This window comes from Gorilla gorilla, chromosome 11 (genome assembly GCF_029281585.2).
Source record: "Gorilla gorilla gorilla isolate KB3781 chromosome 11, NHGRI_mGorGor1-v2.1_pri, whole genome shotgun sequence".
NCBI classification, from domain to species: Eukaryota; Metazoa; Chordata; class Mammalia; order Primates; family Hominidae; genus Gorilla; species Gorilla gorilla.
In genome coordinates, this window is record NC_073235.2 from 88256668 (window position 1) to 88280761 (window position 24094).

Genomic DNA, 24094 nt, shown 5'->3' on the forward strand with positions numbered 1-24094 from the left:
AAGACATGAAGATTCATATTTTGAAGAATCTTTTGGGAAATATGACCAAAAGATCAAAAGTGGAGGAATAGGGAGTAAAGATTTTAAAACCATTATTTGGGTTATTCATTACTTTTGAAAATCAAGATCAGTGAATATGTTGCCCTTTTTTCTTGAAAATATGTGTATTTAGATTTCTCTATAATTCCTTACCTAGGATTTTGGAAAATAGGTTATCCTGTCTACTTCTGTCACAAAACTTTCAAGATACATGACTAAGAGGAAGTAATTAAATTAATTATGCTAAACCTTGCTCTGACTTTTGGAGTAAGTTATATTAGATTAAGGTATGTAATAAATGTAAAAAAATGGCATGCCAACAAATTTTTTTTGTTATTTGTCTTTATTTCTTTTAAAAATATTGCTAATATATAATTAAGTGATATTTGAAGATATTACTTAAATCAAAACTAGAAATTATAAGAAAATAGCTACATCATAATTGAACTATAGGAAAGTGATTTAGGCATTTGATTTTAATATTTGCTATACCTTTAATTTCAGGCCGTTGCTAGAAATTCATTTCAGAATATAAGAAAGCCTGATATTACAAAGGTGGAGCTCTTAAAAGATGTTCAAAGTAAAAATGATCTTATTGTTCGATTAGTAGCTCATGATATTGATCAAGTGTATTTGGAAAATTACATAAAAGAGGAACCAGATTCTAATGAAGATGAAGTTGTTTTAACACAGACTTTTGCAAAAGAAGGCATCAAAGTATTTGAAGATCAAGTGAAAGAAGTCAAGAAGCCAATACAAAACAAACTTTCTCCTAAGTCAACACTAAGCACGAGCAGCCTGAAAAAATTTTTGTCACTAAGTAAATGTTGTCAGACCACAGCCAGTGCAAATATTGAAAGTACTGAAGCAATCTCAAATCAGGTAATAGAATCCAAGGAGACACATGTTAAAAGAGCTGTTGCTGAGCTTGACATGGCCACACCAAAGACGATGCCTGAAACAGCCTCTTCATCTTGGGAGGAAAAGCCCCAGTGTAAGGTAAGTGATAAGCATGACTGTTAGTGACTAGAAAGGGGAGACAGCTTCACAAATCTGGCCCAAGAATGTACCTTGATTAGTCAGAAAAGAATGCTAAAATGAATTCAATCTCAAGCCTGGTGATATTTACAGGATAAGGGAAATTATTACCAGGTACAGCTATGAAACAACTGTGGGAAAGCAGGTAATAGGGGGAAAACTAGATTAATTAGAATCCCAAAGAAAAGAGAAAATGGAAACCAGTTAAGAAAAATGTAAGCTAATTATTAAAAACAGTTGGTTTCCACCCTTTTGTATTTTGGCTGGTAAATTACTCATTGAACATTTTGTGTGGAGAGCCTAATGCTACTAGAATAGCACCAGAAGACTGGCTGAGGTAGGAGGAACAAAATAAGATCCACGGAAATTCAGATTATTTGGGTTTGAATCCTAACTCTCAGTAGCTAGGTGACCTTTTGGTAAGTTATATAACCAGCTTATCCAACCTTAACAAGTTAATTCATATATTTTAAATATCACCCTTACAATTAGCCCATAAACTCTGCTATCAGCATGGTAAACATCTCTTGTTGATGGCTCCAAACTCTCAAATGATGGTCTGGGTCTCAATGACCTTTTGAGTTTGGTCCTGCAGTATAATCTACATTTTAATGGAAAAAAGTTTCAGAGATTAGTTAAAAGATGGATGAGCCCTGTAATTCTAATTAATTTTAGAATTAATTTTAATTATTTTCATCTACTGGATACATGAAATTCCATACCATAACATGTTTTTGGAGAATATACAACTTTTAATTTTCTGATGAAGCCATTCTCTTGATTATCCATTTGATGTGATTCCGAGGTTAACACAAAAGCTTAGATGAACCACAGAAAATAACATAAATATAACTCTGGTCAATTCAGAAGCACACATGACTTTGCAACAAATAGATCAAAGTATGTGTTAAGATGATTGACCTGGCAAGGTACCTAACTGACCAGAGTTGTATCTGTGTTCTTCCTCTTTCTGCACTCAGTAATATATGATTTCAAATATTTTTAAAGTTTAGAAGAAAATTCGACTCTTTAAACATTGTTCCAGGTTTATGTTTAAAATTTGTTCAAAATCTAATGTCATAATTTAGGTAATCTTCACTGAACTATTTCAAGTTAATTATATTGGAAGACACCTTTTAATTAGAATTATAGGGCCCACACCCATCTTTTAACTAATCTCTGGAACTTTTTTCCATTAAAATGTAGATTATACTGCAAAAAATGCCATAAGGTAAGAAAATATATCCCAAACTCCATTTAGTGTAATAGCTGATTTGTCCTTTTCCAGAAAGAAGAAAAGAATCTAGTTACTGAACCAACACATTACTTCATACACAGAATTATGAGTTCATCTTCATACAACCAAGAAGATCTCATTTCATCTACTGGGTATATGAAATTAAAGCAGTAGAAATATAGAAATCTGATAAAGTAGAGCTTATGAGTAGAATGGGGCCCCTGGCAAAACTGTAATTGAGCAAGTATTTAGCTTCAGACCTTCCGCAACTTCTTCCCTTCAGTGGCACCCTACTGTGAATAATTCCAAAGCCACTTCTTGCTATCTGTTCCTTTATTTTTAGATACCTGGCCTCTATGTCCTAGTTTTCAAACCAGTTTCTAGTGTATCAGTGTCTTATATAAAGTATTTGCTAATGTATTAGGGTATTTTCTAACCTGAGAGAGAGAGGTAATGGCCCAGAAATGAAATATGCAGTATCAGTACAAAAGTGTTCATGCTTAGCTCTCTTAAGAAAGCTACTGTCATTGCCTATAAGAAGAATCCAAAGGAATGAGAAAGAAATATAAGTTTTAGCATTCAGAGATAAATGGTAGAAAGCAATGGAGTTTGACGTGGCTCTTTAAGAATGGATAGGATACACAAGTGAAAGACAATCCAAGTTTGGATGACACTAGGGGCAAAGTATGGACTATAACAGTTATAGGGGACAAAGAGGAACAAAGTGCACTGTAGACTTGAAATCTGATTCATAACTCTATCAAGAATAGTGAAAATATATAAATTTGTGCTTGCATTTATAAAATTATACACAACTTGGAAGAGATAACATTTTTTATTTGGGGAGAAGTACTCATGTTATACACAGAAAAATCTAGTGATTTTTTTTTTCATTCAGCATGCTGGAATTGCATTTTTTTTTTTTGACATGGCCTTATTTTGGGATATCTGTTTTTGGCCCACCATTGTCTCTTTTCTCCTACATAATAGGTTATTTTAACATACATAGCTAGTAATGTTGGAGCCTCTTTATTGATTATATTAGTGAAGTAAAAAGCAGGCATAAATAATACTAAATAAAAATGATTTTAGAGCAAGATAATACCAGGAAGCTCAAGGTTCTGATTTCCCCATGGAAACAAAACATAAGCAACTACAATCTTACTAACACAATTTTATAACAGCTCTGGACAACGGTCTGCAGCAACCAAATGAATATTCAATCAAGAAAAAGCTGGCTGCTCATGATGGCTCATGTCTGTAATCCCACCACTTTGGGAGGCAGAGGCATGAAGATTGCTTGAGGCCAGGAGTTTGAAGCCAGCTTGGGCAACATAGCAAGACCCTAACTCTACTAAAATAAAATAAAATAATAAAAAATTAGCTGGAATTGTCATGTGCACCTAGTCCTAGCTACTCAGGAGGCTGAGGTGATAGAATTGCTTGAGCTCAGGAGTTCAAAGTTACAGTGAGCTATGATTTTGCCACTGCACTTTAGCCTAGGTAACAGAGCGAAACTCTGAGACAGAGAGAGAGAGAGAAGATGAAAGAAACAGAAAGAAAAGAGAGAGAAAGAAAAAAGAGCAAATGAGAAAGAGAGAGAGAGAAACAAAAGGAAGAAGGAAAGAAAAAAAGAAAAGGAAGGGAAGAAGGGGAGAGAGAGAGGGGTGAAGAAAGGGAAGGAGGAAGGGAGACAGAAAGGGAAAAAACACATTCAAAATAGTTAAAAAAAAAAAATCTGTGAAGTTTAAATTGCTCTTGGATCCAACTTCCTCCCAGCATAGTATAACACAGTTAAGAGAAAGGAGCCCAGTTTACAGTTTCCTCCCTTTGGTGGAAAGAGCAGAGCAGATCTTGTTCTGACCTATCTATGGGCTTTCTTAAGAAATTATTTTTGTTTCACCTGACTAGGAACTCAGATAGGCAATGGTGTTATAGTTTGGTTCTAAGCCTGGAAACCACAGAAAGTAGTGGATAGGTGCCATAATGCATGAAAACTACAGAGGGACTGCAGAACCATAAACACCTTCGGCAGAAATTATGGGAAGAGAGAGATACAACGAATATCTAAGATCTGAAGAAGGAGCAGGAAGTGACTCTTTGGGAAATTAAATCATTTAAAAAGCAGCTCAGAAAAACTGAGTTTGGGGAAGCACAAACACAGGCTTGAAAACTATATGCTCAGAAAAGATCTGAAAAAAACCTAAATCTTCACTTTGGACTGTTTCCAAGGCTCAAAGTCTCATTAATTAGTAAATATTTTCCACATCAATCAGCAAAAACTAGAAGAGGTGGCTTCTTTATTATTTCAAATACTCACATTTGAACAAAAGATTACTAAGCATACAAAAAATGGGGAAAATGAAATAAGAATAAAATACCCAGAAAATGTTCATGAAGAAGCACATCAGTTGGACCTACATGGCAAAGACTTTAAGACAACTATCTAAAATATGTTCAAGAATTGTAGGTAGACAAAGAACTAAGGAAATTAGTAAAAATATGTATGAACAAAATTAAAATATTAACAGAAAAATTATAAAAAAGAACCAAACAGTAATTCTGCTTTTGGTAGCATATTAGGGCAACTAGAGTTAACAATAATTTATTGTATATTCTGAAATAACTAAAAGAGAAGAATTGGACTATCCTTAACACACAACACAAAAAGTAATAAATGCTTGAGGTGATGGATACCCCAATTACCCTGACTTGATAATCACACATTGTATGCCTGTATCAAAACATCACATGTAACCCATACAAATGTGCAAGTATTATGTGCTCATAAAAATTAAAAATTAATTCTGGAGCTGAAAAATATAATAACTGAATTGAAAAATTCACTGGAGAAGTTCAATAGCAAACTTGGAGAGACAGAAGAAACAATCAGTGAACTTGAATGCAAGTCATTTGAAGTTGCCAAGTCTAAAGACCAAAAGGAAAAAAGATTGAAAAAAAAGTAAGCAATGCCTAAGGGATTTTTGAAGCACCATCAGGCAGAACAATATACACCTTATGTAAATTCCAGAAGAATAAATTGAGAAAGAAACAGATAGATTATTTGAGGAAACAAGGGCTGAAACTTCCTAAATTTGAAGAAATACATACACAAATAAAAGAAGCTTGACAAACTTCAAGCAGAATGAACACAAAAATATCATATCAAGACACATAATAATCAAACTGTCAGAAGACAAAGATAATCTTTAAAGTAGAAAAAGGAAAGTGATTCATCATGTACAAATAACCCTCATAATATTATTAGTGATGTTCTCATTAGTAACCTTACAAGCCAAGAGGCAGTGAGATGATATATTTAAAGGACTGAAAGAAAAACAAATACTGTCAAACAAGAATTCTACATCCAGCAAAAAATGTTCTTCAAAAATGAGGCGAAATTAAGACATTCCAAGACAAGGAAAGGCTGAGAGAGTTCATTAACACTAGACCTACCTGACAAGAAATGCTAAAGAAAGTTCTTCAAGTTAAAAAGAAAAATGAAATGATGCTAGACAGTAACTCAGAGCCATATGAAATTATGTAAATTTTAACAAATGTAAATACATTAACAAATATAAAAAATAGTATTATCATAATTTAGCTCATATATCCACTTTTTATTTTCTAAAGGATTTAAAAGACAAATGCATAAAACAGATAATAAATTTATGCTAATGGATACAGAATGTAAAAAGATATAATTTTGGAACCTCAATAACATAAAATGGGTAGGGGGCAAATGTGTTAAAAAGTAGAGTTTTTGTATGCAGTTAAGTTTACTTGGTATCAGTTAAAAATTAGAGTCACATAATCCTTGTAGTAAGCACAAAGAAAATATTCCTAAAATATACATAAAAGGAAATGAGAACTGAATCAAAATGTGTCACTAAAAAGTTCAACTAAATACAAAGGAAGACAGTAATGGAAGAAATGAAGGACAAAACAACTGTAAGATGCAGAAAACAACAAAATGGCAAAAGAACGTTCTTCTCTATTACTAATTACTTAAAGTATAAATGGGTTAAACACTTTAATCAAAAGAGATAGAATGACAAAATGGATTTTAAAAGCAGAATCCAACTGTATGTTATCCATAAGATATTCACTTTAGATCTAAGAATACATGTAGGTTGAAAGTGAAAGAATGGAAAAATATACCCCATGCAAACAGAAACCAAAAGAGAGGGGAAAAAATGACATTGTATGATGATAACGGCATCAATTTACCAGGAAGAGATAATAATTAAAAACATATACAAATGGTCTGCAGCTTAATGAAAATTTGACTTACAATTTTTTTAACTTTATGACAGTGTGAAAGCAATACACATTCAGTACCATATTCAATATATGATATTTTTAATACTTTGTGTTAGATGATTTTGCCAAACTGTAGGCTAGTGTATGTGTTCTGAGCACATTTAAGGTAGGCTAGGCTAGGCTAAGTTATGACGTTTGGTACGTTAGATGCATTAAATGCATTTTCAACGTATGATATTTTCCATTTAAAATGGGTTTCTTGAGACGTAACCCCATTGTAAGTTGAGGAACATCTGCATGCACCAAACATCAGAGCTCCAAAATATATTAAATAAATACTAACAGAATTGAAGAGGAAATAAACAGCTCTACAATAATAGTAAATGACTTCAGTATGCCATTTTCAATCATGGAGAGACAACTAAACAAAATTGGGAAATAGAGGATGTTGATATGGTTTGGCTGTGTCCCCACCCAAATCTCATCTTCAATTGTTCTTCCCATAATCCCCACATGTCCTGAGAAGGACCAGGAGGAAGGTAATTGAATCACTGGGGTGATTACTCCTATGCTGCTTTTCTCATGATAGTGAGTGAGTTCTCATGAGATCTGATTGTTCTGTAAGGAGCTTTTCCCCCTTTTGCTTGGCACTTCTCCTTCCTGCCACCCGGTGAAGAAGGATATGTTTGCTTTCCCTCCACCATGATTGTAAGTTTCCTGAGGTCTCCCTAGGTATACAGAACTGTGACTCAATTAAACCTCTTTCCTTTATAAATTACCCAGTCTCAGGCAGACCTTTATAGCAGCATGAGAACAGACTAATACAGATGTGAATAAAACTATAGATTTATTTAACCTATCTATCCATAATTTATATACATATATTGTTTTATATATACATATATAAAACAATAGCAAAATACACAGTTTTCTCAAATGCACATAGCACACTCCCCAGGATAAATTATATCTTAGGCCACAAAATGAGTCTTAATAAATTTTAAAAGTTTGAATACATACAAAATATATTTTCAAATTACAATGGGATAAAACTAGAAATCAATAGCAGAAGGAAAAACAAAAACACCCTCAAATATGTGAAAATTAAACAATATACTATCAACTTATGGGTCAAAGAAGAAATAATGAGGGAACTTACCAAACTTACCAAAACTTAAGGGATACAACAAAAACAATGTTATGAGTAAAATTTATAGTTGTAAATTCTTCATTAATAAATAAGAAAGATCTTATACCAACAACTTAACTTTACACCTTAGAGAACTAGAGAAAGAACAAACTGAAAGGTATGAAGTAGAAGGAAATAATAAAGATTAGACCAGGAATAAAATAGAGAATAAAAACAGTAGAGAAAATCAAGAAAACCAAGAGTTGGTTCGTTACAAAAAAAAAAAAAAAATCAAAGAAATTGACAAGTCTTTAGCTAGATTGCCTAAGGAAAGAAAGAGAAGACTCAGCTAAAATCATAAATGAAAGAGGTAAAATAGCAACTGAGTTTATAGAAATAAAAAGGATTATAAGAGGGTACTATGAATAATTGTATGTCAACAAATTGGATAATCTAGATGAAATGGATAAATTCCTAGAAATACACAGCTTGTCACAACTGAATTATGCTAAATTATAGTGAACAAATTTAGAAACAGTAAAGAAATTGAATCAATAACTGAAAAACCTCCTAACAAATAAAAGCTTATGACCAGATACTTTCATTGGTGGATGTCACAAATTTCAAAGAATTAACACTAACCCCCCTCAGACTTTTCCAAAAAATTGAAAAGAGGAAACACTTCCAAAGTCATGAGGCCAGCATTACATTATTACCAAGATCAAAGACTGCAAGAAAACACTACAGAACAATATTACTGATGAATATTGATGCAAAAATCTTCAACAAGATATTAGCTAACCAAATTCATCAGTATATTAAAAGGTTTACAGATCATGACCAAGTCGGTTTTATCCCGGGAATGCAAGCAAGTTTCAACATACAAAAAATCAATCAATAGGCCAGGCACAGTGACTCATGCCTGTAATCCCAGCACTTTGAGAGGTTAAGATGGGCAGACTTCTCAAGCCCGACAATTTGAGACCAGCCTGGGCAACATGGCGAAACCCCATCTCTCCAAAAAAACATACAAAAAATAGCCAGACGTGGTGGTGTGCACCTATGGTCCCAGCTACTAAGGAGGCTGAGGCAGGTGGATTTATTGAGCACAGGAAGTTGAGGCTGCAGTGAGCTGTGATCACACCACTTCACTCCAGCCTGGGTGACAGAATGAGACCCTATCTCAAAAAAAAAAAAATCGATGTAATACATCACATTAACAGAATGATCTGTCTCAAATGATGCAGGAAAACCATTTGACGAAAGTTAAATATTTTACATGGATAAAAGGACTCAGCAAAGCAGGAAGAGAAGGAAATTACCTCAACATTGTTAAGGTCATATATGAAACATCTACAGCTAACATTGTCCTCAGTGGTGAAGAAATGAAGTATTTCCTCTGAGATCAGGGACAAACAAAAAAACAATGACTACTTTTGCCACTTCTATTTAATATAGTACTTAAAATGCTAGTCAGAAAAATTAGGCAAGAAAAAGGGGGAAAGGCATTCTAATTGGATGAGTAGAAAAATTGTTGTTTATAGATGACATGGTCATAATGTAGAAACCCCTGAAGAACACCAAAAAAAAATTGTTATAACTAATGAATTAATTCAGCAAAGTTGCCAGACATAAAATCAACACAGAAAAATAAACTGCATTCTGTATAATTACACTGAACAAGCTAAAAACAATTAAGGGGGAAATCCACTTACATTAATAACAAACAGAATAAAATACTTAGGAATACATTTAACCAAGGAATTGAAAGACTTGTACTTTGTCAGCTACAAAATATTGCTGTAAGAAATTAAAGAGAATGCAAAAAAGTAGAAAGACGCCTCATGTTTATAGATTGGAAGACTTAATATTGTTAAAATGTTAATTCTACTCAAAGTAATTCATAGAATCAATGGAATCCTTATCAAAATACCAATAATTTTTTTTTGCAGAAATAGAAAATTTATCCTAAAGTTCATTAGTTTCTCAAGAGACTCTTAATAGGAAAACAATCTTAAAATAGAATAAAAATGCAGATGTCTTATTTACTGATTTCAAATCTTACTACAAAGCTACCATAATCAAACAGTGTGATACTGATATAAAGACAGATTTATAAAGCAAAGAAATGGAATAAAGAGCCCAGAGATAAACTCTTCCATACATGATCAAATGATTTTTACCAAGGGTACCAAGACCATTTAATGAGGGAAGGGATGGCCTTTTCCACAAGTGGTGACGGGAATAGATACTCACATGCAAAAAACAAACAAAAATGAAGGTGAACCCTTACCTTACACAATATACAAAGATTAACTCAAAATGAGTCAGAGATTTAAACATAAGAACTAAAAAACTTTTGTTGGAAGACATGGGAAAAAGGCTTCTTGACATTGGATTAAAAAATTTGTTTTTGTTCTTGTTGTTATGATACCAAAGCACAAGCAAGAAAAGAAAAATAGGTATATTGTGCTTCATTATAATTAAAAATTTTGTGCTTCAAAGGACACCATCAACAAAGTGAAAAGTCAACCCATGGAATGGGAGAAAATATTTGCAAATTATATATCTAGTAAATAATTAATATTCAGAATATGTAAATAATTCTTATGACTCAACAATGATAAAACAACCCAATTAAAAATGTGCAAAGGACTTGAATAGGCAGTTCTCTAAGAAAATATACAAATGGCTAACAGGCACATAAAATGATTTTCAGTCATTTCCCTAATCATTAGGGAAATGCAAATCACAATCACAAGATGCCACTTTCAACACATTAAGATAACTAAAGAAGGGAGGGAGGGACAGAAGGAAGGAGGGAAAAAAGAAGTAAAGAAAAAGAAAACAAGTACTGGTAAGGATGTCAAGAATTGAAACCCTTGTGCGTCAATGGTGGGAAGTTCAATAGTGCAGACACTGTGGAAAACAGTATTGGGGGTTTCTCAAAAATTAAACATAGACTTACCCTATGATCAAGCAATTCTACTTCTGTGTACATATTCAAAATAATTAAAAGCAGGGACTGAAACAGATATTTGTACACCATTATTCACTATAGACAAATGATGGAAGCAATCCCAATGTCCATTGATAGATGAATAAATATAAACAAGCAAAATGTGTTATAAATATTCAATGGAATGTTATTCAGCCTTAAAAAAGGAAGGATATTATGACACATACTACTAGATGTATGAACTTTGAAAGATGTTTTGCTAATTGGTATACGTCAGCAAAAAAGGCCAAATATTTCATGATTCTCATATGCAGTCCCTAGGATAGTCAAAATCATAGAGACAGAAACTAGAATAGTGGTTCCCAGGGGATGGGGAGAGAGGGAAATTAGGCTTTAATGTTTAATTGGTATAGAGTTTCAGTTGGGAAAGATGAAAAAAGTTCTGGAGCTGGATGGTAGTGATGATTGCACAACACTGCAAATGTACTTAATGCTACAGAACTGTACACTTAAAATGGTTAAAATTGTAAATTTAATGTATGTATAACCACAATTTTAAAAGTAGGGGAAAAAGTCAATCAGAAATCATTTTTATGTGATTTGGAATCTCAGTGAATAGTATACTATTTCAGGTTTCTTTCCATATGGAGAATAACTGTTCTTTTGCTTAACCAGTAACTTCTTCATTTATCAAATTCACCCTAAATGATGTTCTTTTTCTTTTGTTTTAGTGAGGCTGAAGATTGTCACTCAGACCCAAGTGCTAAAATATTAGAAGGTTGGACTCCTTTTTCTTAAATTAGAGAGTATTTTTTACTACTTTGATGTGTTTTTTTTTTAGTTATCAAACTTGAAGTTAATACAGGTTTTATGTTTTCTATGAGTTTATCTACTTTTGAAAATGATCCAGTATTACCTCATTCAGGTTTTAAAATGAGTCAAATACTTAGCCTTGCCTAAATTGCCATTAAGATTTCATCACTGATCGTGGTATCAAGTATATGGTTTGATATGAATTCACATTTACCATACTCCTGTGAAATATCTACAAAATAGAGTGTATTGTAACAGCAGTTTATATCTGAGCCAGAACCCATGCTACTAGGATTTAATTATTTCTTTGAAGGATTGTGCCTCTTTTTAAAGCTAAATTTATTCCCTCATATTAAAATCGGCCTAGGATGTATCTCATTTTTTTCATTTTTTTATATATTTTTTGTTTTGTTTATTCAATCTCTAATAGTCCTGGCTCCTTAGAAAATTTGTAATGACTTTTAGGTTCTCTAACTGTCAAGACCTTAGAGGGAGGATCGATGTGGTTCTAACAATGATAGCATATATAAGAGGTAGAGTGTCATGTTTACTATAAAGTAGCATTAAAATTCAAACCACAAGTTTATCATGACTATTTCAAACATGCAACCAATTCAACAAACATATTCTCCCAATTTGAAAGTGAAAATCATTTTTATCAAGATAATCCATAAAATAGCATTAAGTATGCCAGAATTCTGTGAACATATCATAGGTTTCACAAAAACCACTCCTATAATGTCTGAATTGTGGAATTATACTTTGTTAGATGCCAACAGAAACCGTTTCATACAACCATACTCATTTTATAGATGAGGAAACGCAAGCTGAGGGTAAGGCAGTGACCCATCCAACATTCCTCTGAGTCAAAAACAGAGTCCAGTACAGACCAATGTAACAGACATGGGACACCAGAAGGGAGGAGGGAGGTGAGCACTGAAAAATTACCTATTGGGTATAATATTCACTATTCGGGTGATAGGTACACTAGAAGTCCAAACCTCACCATTATGCAATATATCCATGTAATACTCCTGCACATGTACCCTGTGACTCTACATAAAAACAAAAGTTCCATCTGCATCCCACATCTCCTGCCTCTAAATTCAGTGTTTTAATATGCTTTATCCAACTTAATTTTGGTGATCTTGCTTAGTTCTTATATCTTTTAGTAATATCACAGGTGTTCAATTGAATCATTTGCTTACTCATTCATCCAAAGATTTGCTGAGTGTTTTCTTTGTATCCTGAGATCCCATGTCTGAACAAGACTGACAAAGTTTTTGCTCTCACAGAATTTACACTTTAACTCAGAGTAGGAAGTCCCATCCCAAGGGTAAGGACTTAAACAAGATAATTCCAGACATTGATAAGTAAAGTCATGTGTCACATAATGATGTTTTGGTCAATGATGGACCAGTATAAAACAGTGGTCCCATATGATTATAATACTGTATTTCTACTGTACTTTATCTATGTTAAGATACACGAATACTTACCATTGTGTTACAGTTGCCTCCAGTATACAGTGTCATAACATTCTGTACAGGCTTGTAGCCTAAAAGACATACATAAAACATAACATATAGCTTAGGTGTGTAGTAGGTTATACCATTGAAGTTTGTGTAAGTACATCCTATGATGTTCACACAATGATGGAATCACTTAATGAGGCATTTCTCAGAATGTAACCTTGTTAAGCAAAGCATGGCTGTACTTCCCATCTCATTTAGAACCAAATCTCAAGTCATCACAATGGCTTACAAAACCCTAAATCATCTGGGCATCATCCTAACATCCTATTCCCTCTCTAAGGTACTCCTCTATTTCTTTCTGGCTCAATCCATTCCAATCACACTAACCTCCTTGCTGTTCCTCAAACATTTTATACATTAATGGCCCTTGGATTTGCTGATCCTCCTGTACTCTTTCCCCTATATCTGCATTGTTCATTCCTTACTTTCAGATCTTGGCTCAAATGTCACTTTCTCAGTGAGGTCTTCTCTGGCCACACTCTGAAGTTGCAACTTAATTCTGATCAGGACGCTACCTATCCCAGTTCTTTGCTTTACTGGATAGCACTTTCTGTTATACTGTGTATTTTAACTGTTTTTTTGACTGTCTCTCTAGAATGTAAGCTTCATAAAGGTGGAGATTTATGTCTGTTAACAGCTATATCACCAAGAGCCTAAAACACTATTTTGTTCATAGTAGATACAGGGATTAATGAGATAGGAGAGACTATTGGAGCAACCAAAGGTGAAGGAGGAGCACAAGAATTCTTTTTTGGTTATGTTGAGATTGAGGTATCCTCTAGACATTCAAGTTGAGATGTCACGTAAGCAATTGGATATTTAAGTCTGAAATTCAATGGAAAGATCAAGGCCAGATATATTCATTCCTAGTTCATATATACAATAAAATCTCAAGTAACTTAAATCCAAAAATCTGGGCACCATAAATATCAGGAATTTTTCTGTGCCTCTTCATCAAAACAACTTCCTAGTTTTTCTGGGGAGTTGGATGCGCATATACCCTAGAAACTTAAAACCTTGTGTTTGGAATCATTGCCCTTGTAGTAAACCCAAATGTCCTCAATCATTTAAAATAAAGTATGTCCAATTATGTGCAATATAGATTTAGGCGCTTTTTAGGAAGATTATCAGCCAACAATGAAATCTTACCAATTTTGTCAGTTACTTTAATCACTTCTCATATTTGAGCTGATTGAGATTTTACTATTACTTTTTTTTAGAACCCATATTGGCCCAAAGGGTACTTTATATAGTTATTGCTTGTGTTGGTTCTTGATGAGTGTAGCTATATAAAATGCATAGTTTTTTCTTATATGATATCTTGAGAAATAGCCAAGGAAGATAGTCTCATTCCTATACTATGCATGAGAAAACAGAGTCAGAGAAGTTAGATGTTCAATGTTCACACAGCTTTAAGCAATGAAGCTAAGATGTAAATACAGGGTTTCTGCCTTCTTAGCAGATTAGCTGCTTCCCTTGCAGTGGGTTCTTGTGAAGCTTCTCTCACAGTGTCATTTCTATCTCCTTGCCTGAATTTATTTCACTAATACATTGACCTCCCCTGGAACTCAGACAACTTTTGGTTCTGTAGACTCCACCAAATTTCCTCTGAGCATTGCCTCAAAGCTCTCCTGATTCTCCCAGAAGTTACTATTTAATAATACCAGTACTCTCCTCTTTATTCTAATAAGCTGCTTTTAAGTAGGCATGTAAAGAAAGTGGTAGAGCTGGAAGGGCTATTAAGAATCATCTATAGAGTAATCCCTCATTTTACAGGTAAACAAACAGGCTTATAGGGAATGAATGGTTGTGCATAGATGTATAGCTACTAAGTTACAGAGCTTGCCTCTCCCACTATGTTACATTTCATCTGTCATAATTTCTAAATTTCTAACTGAAGGGCTAAGACGTCCCAATATTCTAGGGCTCTCACTTATTTCAGTGTTGTTCCCAATTGCTTATACATTTAAAATAACAACTTCTTCGACCTGCCTAAATTATATGATTCTTTGGTGAAAAATAAGTAATATGATCAGATTTGTGTCAACAAATATACATGCCTCAGAGAGAGACTATTTTACTTTTTTTTTTAAATCTCTACAGAAAGTTCTCAGGAACAAAAGCCAGAGCATGGAAACAGTGTTAAGGTAAGTATTTTTAACTAGCCTTAGTTGGTATATATTAGGAGCTAGTTCAGAACAACTCAGTTTTCATAGTTCAGTCAGGGACTGTGTGGTATGATTTGAAGGATATCAGAAAGCATTCTCCTATTCACAATTTCTTACACCCTGTTCCCTCTTCCTAGCTGAGGCCTGTCCCTGGTATATTAAAATATGTTAACAAAATCCTTTGGGTTAAGTCAGCATTCCTTGTTTAGGTGCACAAAGTAATATACTCGTTCTCCCTAGCATCTAAGTACAATTCTGTTTATTAGCTCTGTTACTACAATCTCTAGAAAAACACTAGAGGGAGTGAATTACTTGGCCCTACCTAGGATGAGTAGACTCAAGTGAGCAATGTGGGGAGGTGGGGAGAAAACAGAAGCTTCAAACATGGGAGGTGCATGGCTTGCAGGATGTGAGTGCTAATTCTGTTTTTCTGTATTCCTAAACATTACTTCTTTACTGGCAGCTTTCCAAAAAGCCCACCTACTCCTCTGTGTGAGCCAAGAAAATTTCCTCTTTATAAATCTTTCTTATAAAGTTTCCAATGAGAAATGAAGCTACACATCTTCGTCTGTGTTTTTTAATCAGATTGTTTCTTTCTTGGTTCAGCTTAAACACCCTTCAAGTGGGTCCTTCCACCCCCACATACAACATAAGTTATCAATTATGGAGTTACTTCTCAGTATCACAATATAGTATGATTTTCAGAACCAACTTTTAAAATCTTATAACTTACACTTAAGATATATTTTTTAAATGTTCAAAGATAATGGATTTGTCACCCACTCAACCTCATCCTCATTTATGAATATAAGTATTTGTTTAACTACCTCAGGCTCCACTTTGGCCACACTTTACAAACAGTAAAATTATATGGCAACAGAAAGGAAATGCTGAAGCTCTAATCTAAGAACCTATTGACACTCAGTGTGTCAAGTGGAATTAATTTCCGGCTAATCTGGACTCCTTCTGCTTTTGTTCTTTCCCTCTTTGCTACCTTTTCCATGGTAAAATTATGGTTAAAGTTGTTATCTAATCCAGTTTCAAATAAGGTGGAGTAGGCAGGCTCCATCTTATCTCTCTCACTGATTACAACTAAACACTGTGGGTAACTACTGAGGATTCTAAAAAATAAATAACAAGAGTTAGGGCAGGGGAATCAAAACTCAAAGAATGGCCAATGCCATTGTGAGTTTCCTGGGTTTTCTTATTTTATTTGCATATCCTCTGGCTTAGACTCAGGAAAACTCAAATCCTGGCATTACATAGATCAACGGGATAGAACATAGCTCCTAGAGAAACCATTGTTTTCTGACCGGTTAGGAGATTCCTGTGAGATGGAGAATCCCCACTTTTTCTCCCTCCTTGGCCCTGCCTCAAGGCAAGGTGCCCTCATGAAGCTGCATGGCAGTAGCAGCAGAGGCTGCTGAGTTACCACCTAAAACTCTGAAAGAAAATTCTTCTCTGACCAATAGGGAAAGGGTCCTCAGTAGACTGAGGAGTATTGATTGAGCTGGTTGTGCTTTTCTCTGCTTTCTTTTGTCACTTTACTCTTAGTGGTAGATGCAGACATAAACTAGAAACAGCACACACACAGAGGCTAAAGCCACAGCATTTTAGCCATAGAACTAGAAAAGGGGGCTAATGAGAGTTAGGCATTGAGGAAAATCACAGAAAGAGGAACCTCAAAAATCTGTTTATACTGTCCCCTCTGAGTTGTACATATTTGGAACTGACCTGAAGTTACATAGACAAAAGTCTTTGAGAACCTGAACTGCATTCTTTTTTTTTTTTTTTTTTTTTTTTTTTTTTTTGAGACGGAGTCTTGCTTTGTCGCCCAGGCTGGAGTGCAGTGGCGCGATCTCGGCTCACTGCAAGCTCCACCTCCCGGGTTCACGCCATTCTCCTGCCTCAGCCTCCCGCGTAGCTGGGACTACAGGCGCCCACTACCACGCCCGGCTAATTTTTTGTATTTTTAGTAGAGACGGGGTTTCACCGTGTTAGCCAGGATGGTCTCGATCTCCTGACCTCGTGATCCGCCCGCCTCGGCCTCCCAAAGTGCTGGGATTACAGGCGTGAGCCACCGCGCCCGGCCCTGAACTGCATTCTTAATAGTAGTGCACACATAAGGATACTGAACACTACAAAAATTTTAAAAACAGAAATTAAATTGAAACCATAGCCATGAGAGGCAGGGTAGGATGTGTGATCTGAACATAATGAGTCAATTACCTACCAAAAACAAACAAACAAATGAAAAAAATCAATGTTCTCTACAGGATTTTGAAAGGACCAAATGTCTGACTACTTATGTAAAATGTGCAGGATACATTCCAAAATGACTCAACATACAAAGAACAAAGACAATATCTACAGCTTTCAAGGAAAAGGTCAAAAGATGCCAACTCTGACATAGCCAAGGTTTTGACATTTTTAGATAAAAACTTTAAAGTCATGATTTTAACAATGCTCCATTAAGTAAGGGCAAGAACTCTTGTGTCTAACAAACAGATACATGTTTTCAGCATAACTTAAGTACTGTCATCCCCTGATAGCTGTAGGGGATTGGTTCCAGGAATCCCCAAAGATATCAAAATTCAGGGGTGCTCAAGGTCTTTATATAAAATGGTGTAATATTTGCATATAACCTACACACATCCTCCCATATATTTTAAATTATTTCTAGATTACTTATCATAACTAGCACAATGTAAATATTACATAAATAGTTCTTATGCTGTATTATTTAGGGAATAATGACAAGAACAATAAGTCTATACATGTTCGGTATACATGCAACCATCCATTATTTTTCATATATTTTTGATCTTTGGTTGGTTAAACTTATGGATACACAACCCACAGAGAGAGAAGGCCAACTGTATGTCTACTCATCTCCTTTTAGATGAAGGATTCTCAGTCCTAATTCTCTCACATTAGAGTTTTGTGAGGCATTTAAAAAATATACATTAATGTCTGTCCTACATTTGTTATGGGCCTCAGGGATCCATACTTTTTTAAAAAGTTTCATGGATAACTCTATTGTACAGCTTAAGTTGAGAATCAGTACTTTACATTGTCTCTGCCCTATTTTATTCCTCAGTTATCTTGTTTCCAATAGCTTAATACATGAGCACCCTTAAGTCTTCTTGGAGGAACTATGGTAAAACTCTTGTAATAGTTATCTGTTGCTTTTTACCTGATATAGACACTGCACATTCCTCTTATGTTACATGTATTTAAGCCTTGTTTTACTAATTTTTAACAGATGACATTTTAGAATAGCTACAGAATTCTGGTACCCTTCAAATCTACCATTTTAGAATAGCTTCAGAATAGCTGAAGCCCCAACACCTGCCCCAGGCTATTTTATGCTTCTCTGGGACAATTGCTGCCCTCGCATTCAAAATTGATAAGGGTCTACAGAATAAAGCTAGTACTGGAGACACAATCCCAGCACAACCAGGTCTACAGAGCCACTTTATTGCTCCAGACTCTGCAGTGGCTAAGATTTCAATAAAAGAAAATTTGGGGTTACAAAGTAAACATCCTTTTTTCTCCCCTTATTATTACATCTTTTTTCAGAAAAGAATTTTTAACTTTTTTCAATTCAGTCAAAGGATAGAGGGGGCAGGCAGAGCTGAGATTTTTCCTGAGTTAATATGGCTGAACCATTGACCCTCATTTAGTGCTAGCCAAAGTCTGCATTCATAACAAGGGTCAATCTTAGGCATCTTACTTTGCAAAAATTATGAGCCTCAGTCTTATTGAACAATTCTTTGAGACTGCAGAGCACAGATATATTTTATGTAAGATGCTGTAGTGGTATTTATAGGTATATCTAGTGGATTTGAGGACTTATGGGTATATCTAGTGTTTGTGTCCAGTGAAAGACTCAGTTTGTATTTCAATTTACCTTGGCAGTTTATCACCATCTTTGAAAGATCCAAGGATGTTCTTGGCAGTGCAAATCCCTCAAAGGAAGTCATTTCAGGTACAAAATGTACTATTTTAACAACTGGTGTAATTAAACTGTCAATTGCATCATTTTGAATTTAGAATTTTTTATTAATTTCCTGGAAATGAGTGGCTCTCCCCTTGCATATTATCAAAATAGGAGTGAAATAATATTCTTACTGTTTGTATAAATACCAATTTTCAGTTAATTATGTAGCTCTCTATCTTTACACCAAAGGGACAATGGATCATATAACTAAAATATATCAGGCATTAGCTATTCACATTTTATTTAAAGAAAAAAGTGAGAATCATTAAAGAGAAAAATGACAATAGGTTATCCAAGGTTATCCCACAGCTAACAAGCAGCAGAGCTATGTTTCAAATCCCAATCTCATGCAATATCATCATTGTCTACACACACAAATAGTTATAAGAGCAAGGTAGGTACCATAAACAACAGCAGCAGATTGAGCAGGGGTGTGTGGCTCATGGGAGATGGCAGGCTGCCTTTGAAGGAGGCAGTTGCTACTCAGCTACTCACTGGCATGCTAGATTGTTCCCAGTTCTTCCAGTTTTTCAAAAGAAGCTGGGTATTAAAGTTTTACATTAAAATGTATAACTTTTGAGTTTCATGTACTACAATCAAGAAAACACAGGATTTTAGTGGCCCTATCGCAACTTATGAAGTATCAGAAAAGTATATAAATATTTCTTTATATATAAAATTATTTCTTTATGTATAAAATAATTTTGTTAAACTGAGATGATTATATTCTTTAAAGCCTCATGCTGAATAAGAGGTGCAAAAAAAATCCAAATAGGAACTCTTTTATTACCTACACAGTCCTATTTTCCATGACATAAATAATCACTTGGGGTCAGTCAATGGAAAATTTACTCAAAGTAGGTGAGAATTTATACTAATTTTTAATGTACTTCTACTTTCTCTTGAGCATTCTGAAATAGGTGTCCACACTGTATAGAGTTGAAAGTTACTTTCCCATTTAACTCATTAGACATTTTCAGAGAGTGTTCTGCTGAGAAAAGAGAAATGGACTTTGTATACTTGACTAAAGAAGCCTCATAGTACAGTAGGCATAATGATGCCATGAGAGTCAGAAAGTCTGGACCCTATTACCAGCTGGGCCACCTTTTACTCATATGACCTTAGGCAAGGTATTTTACCTCAGTGTTCAAAAATAAAGATATCATTCTTCTTGTTTACTTTGTCCACAGAAACTCCCAAGCCTGATGTCTCCAAACAAGGATCTAAAATGCTGACAAAAATGTCTTCAGCTTTGTCAAAGGTGTTTTCTCAATGTAACACCAATATTTCCAGATCTTCCTCACCAGCTCACCAGGATGAACACTGAAGCTTTTGTACCTGATATAAGTATGCTTACTTCTTTTAGAAAATAAAATGGTTTTTAAAGCATAGTATAGCGTCTTATAAGATGATTCCTATACTACTGAAAATAAAAGCAAAAGGAAGTGTAGAAGGGACCAGGTAAAGAAGGGTTTAACAAATGCTTTGAATAAGCATTTTGATGTAAGAAATGTTAATAATTAGTATTACCTGTGTGCCATGAGAGTAAGTGACTAAACACATAATTATTAAACTAGACAACTCACAGTACCCACCAGAAAATGCACATTGATTTCTCCTGTTAAATTTTAGAGGATGTTGTTACCAGGACAGTTATTAAATTGAGATGAAAACCAAGCTGAAAATGAAACTATGCCACGGATAAGTTTATTGTTAAAGGCATATTTAGATACTCAAATAAAAGGATTTATACCAGATAAATTTTTCCCACCTGAAAGTAAAGTTAATTTAGTTTATGTCTCCCAGGCAAAATGATCCAACTGTAGACAAAGCATCATTTGAAAGTAAATGATAACTATATATAATTCCATATATGCATAAAATGGGCCCTATGATAAAAAAAAATCCTTGCAAGTAAGGTACCTCTTATGGATAAAATATCAATCAAGAAATCATTGGTCAATAAAGTTATTAAATAATTTTCAGAAATATTATACACAAATATAGAGATCAAGATCCATTTGTAAAAACAAAAAGTAATGGGAAAAATTTAATAATATGGCTAGCTAGTGCAGTGATAAAAGAAATTTTTCAAAATTAGCTGAACTTGCTACTTTGTGATATAGTTCCAACGTCAGCATGTTTGCCTCTGGAATCCAAGGATGTTTTATAAAGAGATTCAACAGATGGACCAAGAAGCCGGGAAAGAATGTCAAATATCATCACCCAAAAAGGGTGACTCATGAATTTTTAGAGAATGTGTATTCTGTTTTATCTAAAATTTTCTTGACAATTGCCACTAATAAAGCAGAAACTTCTGAAAAAGTTTTGTTTTAAAACAACAAACTTCCTTTAATGAAGTTGATCTGTGCAGTAATGACAGGGAAGAAAAAAGTGATTACCTAGTCAAATTTTTACATATAAATAATAAAATTATTTAACTGGCAATTTAGTCTACTTATAATAATCTCTTAAAAACAGATTAATCCCAAAGATCATACAAAATTGCCTAACTTGTGGATGCAGACCTTTTAAAAAATGATGGTTGGTGAGAAATAGCTGGAAATTCATCTCTGAATTATTTTCAAAAGAGCTGACTCTACATCAGTTTGCATTAGTTGACAGTGTTGTTGAAAGCATTCTTACAGATGTCATCCAAACCAATGATGTTTCCCAAACTTAGATACTACGTGCTTATAAGCTGTCTTTCAACATAACATTTCACTGTAAAAACTTAAAGCACTGTGATTCACATACTTATCAACTGAAAAATTTAATATATAAACATAAGATACTCTGAATTAAGAGGGTTTTTAATGGTGAAGGAAATTTCCCGTTTTCTCTGACTCAAGTAGAGGAAGGAACATCAAGTTCAGAATTAGTCCTTGAAGTTGACAAAATTTTAGTAAGGAATGGTTAATGTTATTGAGAAATTTAAGTCCTAGGAAAAACCATCCAGAAATACTTCTGTGTTAGACATCATGTATGTGAAACATCATCTTTATTTTCAACAAAACTAGTAGGGTAAATGTGCTAAAAGTATCAAACACTGAATTGAAAAAATGTGTATTATTACCTGATAAAACCTGTAGTGGCTAAAATTTCTAAAAGTAACATTAGTCTTCTAGCTAATGACTAATGCTAAAGCAAAAGAAAGTTTTTAAGATTCATAAAATTTAAATTATTTCTTATGTTGTTGATTCTATGTTTTACTAAAATGGACTGGAAAACATTTTGTGTGAAAGGCTAGAAAGTAGACATTTTAGGTTTGTAGATTCTCTGTCAAATCTACTCCATTATGCTATTGTGGCGCAAAACCAACCATATACAACACATAAACAAATAGATGTGGATGTGATTCAATAAAAATTTCTTTATAAACACTGAAATTTGAATTTCATTTAATGTTACATGTCATAACATAGAATTTTTCTTTTGATTTTTTTCAATAATCTGAAAATATAAAAATTATTCTTAGGTTTATTAAAGACAAGTGACAGGACAGATTTAGCCCATGCTGATTTCTGTATTATAATAATTTGGAACCCATGAATAAGCTTATTTTTATATGAAGGTACTGATTATTGACTTAAAATAATACTAGTAAAGGTTCAAATTCTGTTGCGGGAAGTCAGGGACCCTGAAAGGAGGGACAAGCTGGAGCTGCGGCAGAGGAACATAAATTGTGAAGATTTCATTTTAATATGGACATTTATCAATTCCCAAATAATACTTTTATAATTTCTTACACCTGTCTTTAATCTCTTAATCCTGTTATCTTCATAAGCTGAGGATGTATGTCACCTAAGGACCACTGTGATAATTGTGTTAACTGTACAAATTGACTGTAAAATGTGTGTGTTTGAACAATATGAAGTCAGTGCACCTAGAAAAAGAACTGAATAACAGTGATTTTTAGGGAACAAGGGAAGACAACCATAAGGTCTGACTGCCTGCGGGGTTGGGCAAAAAGAGCCATATTTTTCTTCTTGCAGGGAGCCTATAAACAGACATGCAAGTAGGAGAGATATCACTAAATTCTTTTCCTAGCAAGGAATATTAATATTAACACCCTGGGAAAGGAATGCGTTCCTGGGGGAGGTCTATAAACGGCTGCTCTGGGAGTGTCTCTCTTATGTGGTTGAGGTAAGGACTGAGATATGCCCTGGTCTCCTGCAGTACCCTCAGGCTTACCAGGGCAGAGTTTTTCCCCACCCTAGTAAGCTTAGTAAAAGTAGTTCTCCTTTTTGCCCTTTGAAGCATATGATCTACTCCCTGTTCTTACACCTCTTCCCCTTTTGAAACCCATAATAAAAAACTTGCGGGTTTGAGGCTTAGGTGAGCATCACTGTCCTACTGATACATGATGTCACCCCTGGTGGCCCAGCTGTAACATTCCTCTCTTTGTACCCTTTCTGTTTATTTCTCAGCTGGCTGACACTTATGGAAAATAGAAAGAACTTATGTTGTAATACTGGGGGCAGGTTCCTCTGATAAAATTCCATTACAAAAATTAGTTTGCATAGTTCAAATGTTGATTTCTTTAGTGATTTACTTATTGAATATATTGTTGAAAAGGTATATGAGCATGCTGCTAAAATATACTTTGAGTTAGAAAAAGAAGAGTTAGGGCTGAGCACGGTGGCTCATGCCTGTAATCCCAGCACTTTGGGAGGCCAAGGAGAGTGGATCACTTGAGGTCAGTAGATCAAGACCAGCCTGGCCAACATGGTGAAACCCTGTCTCTGCTAACAATACAAAAAAAATTAGCTGCACATGTTGGCAGGTGCCTGTAATCCCAGCTACTCGGGAGGATGACGCAGAAGAATCACTTGAACCCAGGAGGCAAAGGTTGCAGTGGGCTGAGATCACACCACTGCACTCCAGCCTGGGGACTCCATCTCAAAAAA

General features: G+C 34.5%; 1 protein-coding gene and 1 long non-coding RNA gene across 5 annotated transcripts in view; one reads left to right on the forward strand and one right to left on the reverse strand.

Annotated features, from left to right (window-relative positions):
* Positions 1 to 22573, forward strand: part of FSIP2 (fibrous sheath interacting protein 2) — a 96881-nt gene extending 74308 nt beyond the window's left edge. For both annotated transcript variants that reach the window (XM_055380356.2, XM_019022845.3), the window contains exons 18-23: positions 544 to 1038; positions 2366 to 2466; positions 11397 to 11443; positions 15117 to 15160; positions 19103 to 19172; positions 20375 to 22573. In XM_055380356.2, the coding sequence (XP_055236331.1) occupies positions 544 to 1038; positions 2366 to 2466; positions 11397 to 11443; positions 15117 to 15160; positions 19103 to 19172; positions 20375 to 20511 (894 nt within the window). In that variant the 3' untranslated portion in view covers positions 20512 to 22573. The remainder of the gene's footprint in view (positions 1 to 543; positions 1039 to 2365; positions 2467 to 11396; positions 11444 to 15116; positions 15161 to 19102; positions 19173 to 20374) is intronic.
* LOC115933795 (uncharacterized) overlaps positions 1 to 24094 on the reverse strand; it is a 199649-nt gene that overhangs the window by 29351 nt on the left and 146204 nt on the right. For all 3 annotated transcript variants that reach the window (XR_010129644.1, XR_010129643.1, XR_008677768.2), the window contains exon 3: positions 12978 to 13036. This is a non-coding gene — a long non-coding RNA (uncharacterized lncRNA). The remainder of the gene's footprint in view (positions 1 to 12977; positions 13037 to 24094) is intronic.